At 41.7% G+C, this 6,792-nt stretch overlaps 1 protein-coding gene across 4 annotated transcripts; it reads right to left on the reverse strand.

Moving 5' to 3' along the window:
• Nucleotides 1–476: 476 nt before the first annotated feature.
• LOC111151334 (keratin 24) lies at nt 477–5,099 on the reverse strand. 4 transcript variants are annotated; one of them, XM_022509264.1, is made up of 9 exons: nt 5,007–5,099; nt 4,435–4,796; nt 3,552–3,634; nt 2,890–3,046; nt 2,470–2,631; nt 2,246–2,371; nt 1,710–1,927; nt 1,234–1,346; nt 477–822 (listed from the first exon to the last, which is right to left on the reverse strand). In XM_022509264.1, the coding sequence occupies exons 1-9, from the start codon at nt 5,071–5,073 to the stop codon at nt 719–721; spliced, it is 1,392 nt and encodes a 463-aa protein (XP_022364972.1). In that variant the 5' UTR covers nt 5,074–5,099; the 3' UTR covers nt 477–718. The 4 variants fall into 4 exon arrangements, with proteins under 4 accessions (XP_022364972.1, XP_022364971.1, XP_022364970.1 ...); XM_022509263.1 differs by having other exon boundaries at nt 1,252–1,298; nt 4,435–5,099; XM_022509262.1 differs by having other exon boundaries at nt 1,252–1,316; nt 4,435–5,099.
• Nucleotides 5,100–6,792: the final 1,693 nt, after the last annotated feature.

Raw genomic sequence — 6,792 nt, forward strand, 5'->3', positions numbered from 1 at the left:
TGACCTACTTTAACAGGCTTCATTATCCCAAGTAAGACAAGATGGAGCCATGTGGATGACCCGGGGGTAAGAACTTCAACAACGAAGAGTGGGAAAAGGAGACATCTGCTTGGCTAAGTGACAGTTTTTGGCTAGAGGTGTGGCTAGACTTTGTAAGGGTACAAGTATCTGAGATCTTTTCTCTTTGGGGCTTCCAAGGTTTTCAGAAATCTGGCACCCTATTACATATCCCATCTTATTTCCCGCAACGTTTTTTTAGGGATGCTGAAGTCTAATTTTAGTTATCACTGGGTTCCAGTGGGATGTTGCTAGAAATGCCCACATACCAAATAACTCCAATCTTGATTTTTATGAAGAGGGTATTATATAAATAATGAATTAATATTAGTAACATAATAGTGAGGAGAGATTATAACTGATAGCTTTATTTCTAGGTAAAATATTGAACTTCTTTAAAAATTTCAGGAAGCATTTAGTTAAGTTGCAAAAGTAAGTTTATTGAAGCATGAAAACAATTAGAGCAAAGTTGTTATTTCAACTTTTTCAAGAGTGTTCTAGTAAGAAAAGAAAAGAGGATGCGAAAAAATTGCTTGGTCATCTATTTCTGGATGGAAACTCTTCCTGAAGTTATCCAGAAAGATGGCAGGATTGATGTGATTTCTTCATTTGTGTCCTTCCATTTTTCTCTGAAAGACACTCTTGCTGATCTGGAAATTGCTTATTTCACTTTCACCTCAGACACGTTGCTCACTTGAGATGAGATGACTTTGCCATCCACCACCTCCTCCACGATGGTCTTAGTCACTCTGGTCTTGTTTGGATCTGGAAGTCACAGAATCACAATGTCAGTGTGGAAACGATCACAGAAACCCAGATCAAGAGACGTTCAAATGCATTCTTTTTTTTTTTTTTTTAAGATTTTATTTATTTATTTGACAGACAGAGATCACAAATAGGCAGAGAGGCAGGCAGAGAGAGAAAGGAGGAAGCAGGCTCTCCACGGAACAGAAAACCCGACATGGGGCTCAATCCCAGGACCCCGGGATCATGACCTGAGCTGAAAGCAGAGGCTTTAACCCACTGAGCCACCCAGGCACCCCTCAAATGCATTCTTTAAGTAAGTTCTCTTGGGTTAAGGTTTTGTAAACAGTAGTATATGCTTTTTATAAGACAAGAGAAGCATGCCTTTACTTTTAAATTATAAGATGATCATGAACATTAAGGAGTGTTTACCTCTTCCTTGGCCAGAACAGCTTCCAGATCTTGAGTCACCAGATCCCACATTTCTGGATCCTGTACTTCTGGATCCCGAGTTTCTAAAATCAGATCCTCCAGAACCACAACCCCTAGAGGAAAAAAGAATTGTTTTCCTTTGTAGTTTGCAAAGGTGGGAGAAACCCACCATGCAGGGGGCTCTCCATGATGAAGGTAAATATTTTTGGATTGGACTGAGTCTCTGTGACTTTGTATCATCATCATCATCATCATCATTATTATTAAAGTTGGGCATGGAGCCCAACACAGGGCTTCAATTCATGACCCTGAGATCAAGACCTGAGCTAGGATCAAGAGTCAATGCTTAACCAACTGAGCCACCCAGGTGCCCCACTGTGACTTTTTAAACCAAGTCTAGCCCTCAGACCCCTTTCTGGTTTCATAACAGAAGTACACCAAGGAATGCACTGAGTGGGTTCATGACTTTCACTCACCCTCCCTCCCCATCGAGCAGACGGCGGTAGGTCTCAATCTCCATCTCTAGGCGGGTCTTGATGTCCAGAAGTTGCTCGTACTCTGTGTTCTGACATTCGGTCTCACCCCGGATCTGGCAGATTTGCTCCTCCAGGCCGCTGATCTTCATCTGTATTTCTGACAACTGAGCCATGTAGCCAGCTTCTGTGTCAGCCAGGGTTCCCTCCAGGGAGCTTTTCTAAGAGAAAAAGCAAATCAAAACCTCGTGATGCAAAATCCCCTTTTCATAAGGTGCTAAAAGAAGTACATCTTCAAGTGACAACTTAGGGTGTTCTATCATTGGTTCCTTATTTTTGTTGGCCTAACTGTTTTTCTTTAAGCCGAATCTTCTACGGAAGTATATGATCTTGAACTGGAATGTTTATGCTTTCTATAACCACAAGCGAGCTCTCCTAATGCTGCTTTCATTATGTGCCAAGTGGAACATCTTGGCGAAGAAAGAACGCGGGATCGCTTAACTGCCTGTTGGAGGTGTTGCAAATCTCTTTGCACTTACCATGGCCATTTGGGACTGAAGCTCAATTTCCAGAGCTTGCAGAGTACGTTTCAGTTCTGTTATCTCATTCTTGGCGGAACTGGCTGCCCCAGCATCTGTAGAAATTTGTGCTTGCAGCGATGCACTCTAGAGAAAAAGCAAATGCCCTCAGGGCAGGCTGAAGAACTGGGAGGAGGTGGCCTGCATGTGACCGCGGGCTCGGGCATCCAGCAGTGATAATCTACCTGTTTGTTGAACTGCTCCTCGGCCTCGCGGCGGTTTTGCTCAGCCAGCTCCTCATACTGTGCCCTCATGTCATTCAGTAACTTGGTCAGGTCAGTCCCTGGGGCAGCATTCATTTCCACGGTCACGTCCCCTCCAGAGCTTCCTTGCATGCTCTTCATTTCCTAGTGTGAAGAGAAACACCAAGGTGATAAAAAGAGGAAAGCAAAGACTTCTTAAAATGTGCATAGCCAACAAAAAAACTGAAACTAAGACACTACAGGCTACCCCCGCGTCTCACTAAATTCAGATATAATTTGCTCATGACTACTTTTTTCCTCGATCATAGGTGTTGGAAATCCATTTAGAGAAAACGTATTTTATTTTTACAGAATGATGTGGGGTAGGCCAGGGTCCTTTAATAACGTGCAATGTATTCCTACCTCCTCGTGGTTCTTTTTCAGGTAGGCCAGCTCCTCGGTGAGGCTCTCAATCTGCATCTCCAGGTCAGAGCGTGTCATGGTCAGGTCATCCAGAACTTTCCGCAGGCCATTGATGTCGGCCTCCACGGCCTGCCGGAGATATAGCTCATTCTCATACCTGCAAAGGACAACAGTAGGACAGGACAGAGCATTTCAAAGTCCATCAATTCTTGCATAGTGAAGAAAAAGATTTTTCCTCTGAACTGTTGGTTTATTTATGTAATCTCTACCCCTAACACAGGGCTTGAACTCACGACTCTGATCGAGATCAAGAGCTCCATTTTCCTCTGAGTGACTCAGCCACGCACCCCCTCCTGAGCTATTTGATAAAAAAAAGGCTACTAAGTTTTCTCTTAGGAATTATTCCCCCCGAACGAAAATTGTGAACTGAGTATTAATTCTATTGACGGCTAATATTTTTTAGAACAAAAATTTCATCCTTAATTTGCCTCTTTTTGTTTCCTTGTTGGAGCGGAGTGGTGCTTTTTAAAATTTACTCTTGGAATGTTTGTAAATTTAGGTCTTGATCTCCTAAAACACAGTTCTTTGAATTTAGAATAAGTGAAACAGACAGATTGCATTTTATTTCTCCCACAACATTTGCAAGTCTTCTCTTTTCTTACTTCATTCTGAAGTCATCAGCAGCCAATCTGGCATTGTCGATCTGCAGAACAATCCCAGCATTTTCAATAGTTGAAGTAATGATCTGGAAAAGGCAATAATAGTGAATGCGTCATGGATAGTTTTTACCTGTGTCTGCATGCCCCTCTGTGAGGGTAGATGTCCTTCGCGTTGGCTTTTAAAGGTAAATTGCTCTGAAAACTTGCTTAGTAATGACATCTTTATTGATAATCTGGTGTTGTTGGACTACATTTTTCTGCAAAAAGGTAACAGTTTACACATTTACTGGAATAGGCATGAAACATTGTTTTATAGAGCACAGCCCTCTGCTTATTTCTGTTGCTTTGGAGAATCAGTTAATCTATAAGTTCTTTTAGAAAATAGTACAAAAAATGAATTTTACTTCTAAAAAGTCTATAAAAAAATATTTCCCATACAATCGTGGCTAAACATTTCAGATTCTGCTCACACAGTATTTGCACCAGATTTTCTAGGAAGAAAAATAGTTGTAAAGATGATTTAAATATAGCAAGACACTAAAATATGTGGACCTGCCAGAATTAATCTGAAAACATTAGATTAAGCTAGTGTTGACTCATTGCCACCATTCTTATATGTACCTGTTAATTAGCTGTCGCGCAATAATATAAATTTTGCTCTTATGTAGAAACACTCAAATTTGAGATGCAAACAGATAATTAGTACGGTTGGATGTCATATACAGTACTGTCATAGTTAAAACATACCAAGTCCCATTTTACATGTACCACAAGCAAATAGGTCTTTAAATAATTCCTTGACTTGAAATCTTCATTACAGTATATGGTCTGAATAAGAGCAAAAGATACAGAAATAATAGAAACTCGGTAGTGGATAGTGTCTCACCTGGTTCCGGAGATCTTCAATGACTGGATAGTATTTGCTGTAATCTTTTCCAGATCTACCATCTCCAGATCCAGGCCCCAACTTCTCATACCACTCCCTGATTTTGTTCTCCAGATCAGTATTGGCCTCTTCCAGGGCTCTGACCTTGTCTAGGTAACTGGCCAGGCGGTCATTGAGGTTCTGCATGGTTTGCTTTTCACCTCCTGAGAAAAGGCCCCCATCGCCAACACCACCTCCCATACCACCCCCCATTCCACCGCCGTAGCTGTAGAAGCCTCCACTAGCACCGCCACCAATTCCAGATCCCCCACCAAAGCCAGACCCCCCACCAAAGCCAGAACCCCCACCAAAGCCAGAACCTCCTCCAAAGCCAGCCCCAGAGCCTGGAATTCCTCCCAAACCACCCACTCCTGAGCAGCTACCAAAACCTCCCCCAAAGCTACCTCCAAAGCCACTGGTCGATCCCCCACTCAGGCCACAGCTACCGGTTCCTCCTCGGAAGCCCCGGGCAGAGCCACGGGCAGAGCCACCCCCCAGACCGCATCTGCTTCCACTGCTGAAGCTGCTCCCACCAGCAGACACCCTGACCAAGCCGCTGCTTCCAGCCCTGGAAGAGGAGACTCGAGAAGAGCAAGACATGGTACTCCTGCAAATGTTTAGCTCGTTCCGGGGAAGAGGAGAGGTGACACTGAAGCCCGTATTTGCAAGCTGTCTTTTTGGCCCTTATATACACACTTTCAGGGTGTTCCTTTTCTGTGTCACTTCTTAATCCCTATTACAGTTTTGCTAATCTGCAGTTGGAACCCACTCTACTGGCTCTTTTTCTGAAGCTAGGTCAGAGCCTCAGGGCATTTACTCTATCAAGAAAAAAAAAATGAGGTGGAGCAAAACAAAAACTTTTTTTTCCCCCAGAATTACAGTTTTAATCTTTCAGAGGTTTCGATGACTTAGAATTCTTTCCTGAAAGTGTAATTCTATCCATTTTGCTTCATGATTTCCCAACTGAAGAACACATCCCCAGATTAGCAAATGCAATTAAAACACTTAATACAATGAGAATGGAAATTTCCCAACAAACTCCTAACTTATGTTCATATTATCCTCTTAAAGTTGAAATTAGCTCTAGCATCAGCATTAGTTTTAGGTTTACTTAATTGTCCTTCTCTATGATCATTTCAATCCCCATATTTCTAAGGGTACGTTTGTATTGAAGTTTTCTTTGTGTTCTGAGATCAGATTAGGTATTTTCACTGTTAAAAAGAAAGAATTAAATATAATAGTCTTTCCTGCATGTACTATTAGATCTCAGCAACATGCTTACTTGAGCAGAGAATATCCTAGAAAGACTGGAAACAGTTTTAGATGGGGTTCATTGTCACTGATACGGTGGTACGAAGATGCTTTTCTTTCTGATTAAATTCGAGCCTGAGATGGTGATAGCAACTTCCTTTTTTGGAGTCATATCTTAAGAAACTAAGATGATGCTGATTTTATCTTTGTTTTAAAGGTGTCTGGAGAAGGGGATCTGAATCCACTTCTGCTAACCACTGTTATGTCTGGAGTCATTTTGCAGATATTAAAATGTGGAATTCCCCCCTGTCTGCTTTCTGCTCATATTTTTTCTGTTTTGGTTGAAAAGATATTTAGTAAAGATACGTATCCACTTCCGATAACTAATGTTATGACTGGGATCATTTTACAGATACTAAAATCTAGAATCCTCCCCAGTTCACTTTCTGCTTCCTGTTTTTCTATCCCTTTGTACTTTACATTACTTCCGTTTGCCTCTGCTAGTAGTTTCTCTGGTTTAAAAGTTTTGGTTTTTGTTTTTTGGGTTTCTGTTTTGTTTTGTTTTGTTTTGTTAAGACGCTCCTATATGATTCCCCTTACATGAAGTACCCGGCATTGTCAATTCCAGAGACAGTAAACAGAACTGAGTTGCCAGTGGCTGGGTGGAGGAGAAATGAGGAGTTGTTTAATGGATATAGAATTTCAGTTTTGCAAGATGAAAAGAGTTCTGGAGGTTGGTTGCAGAGCAATATGAATGTACTTAACAATACTGAGCAGACACAAATGTGAAGATGGTAAATTTTGTTATGTTCACTTTACCACAATTTTTAAAAAGCGTCTTTTTTTAAAAAAAGATTCTATTGATTTATTTGAGAGAGAGAGAGAGAGAGAGACAGCAAGAGAGGGAACACAAGCAGGGGGAGTGGGAGAGGGAGAAGTGGGCTGCCTGGCAGGCGGAGCTCAATCCCAGGACCTTGGGATCCCCACCAGAACCAAGCTGAAAGCAGATGCTTAATGATTGAGCCACCCAGGCCCCCCTAAAAAGTAACTTGAAAAAAAAAAAGTGTA

This window comes from Enhydra lutris, unplaced genomic scaffold (genome assembly GCF_002288905.1).
Source record: "Enhydra lutris kenyoni isolate GAN:26980312 unplaced genomic scaffold, ASM228890v2 scaffoldscaffold26, whole genome shotgun sequence".
Lineage (NCBI taxonomy): Eukaryota > Metazoa > Chordata > Mammalia > Carnivora > Mustelidae > Enhydra > Enhydra lutris.

What these genes read in the sequence shown, in the direction of transcription:
- LOC111151334 (XM_022509261.1), bottom strand. Translation starts at nt 5,073, where the DNA reads ATGTCTTGCTCTTCTCGAGTCTCCTCTTCCAGGGCTGGAAGCAGCGGC. An exon ending in TTGAAGATCTCCGGAACCAG is followed by an intron (nt 3,635 to 4,434) that starts GTGAGACACTAT and finishes TGCCTTTTCCAG; the next exon opens with ATCATTACTTCAACTATTGA. An exon ending in CTGCTCGATGGGGAGGGAGG is followed by an intron (nt 1,347 to 1,709) that starts GTGAGTGAAAGT and finishes TTTTTCCTCTAG; the next exon opens with GGGTTGTGGTTCTGGAGGAT.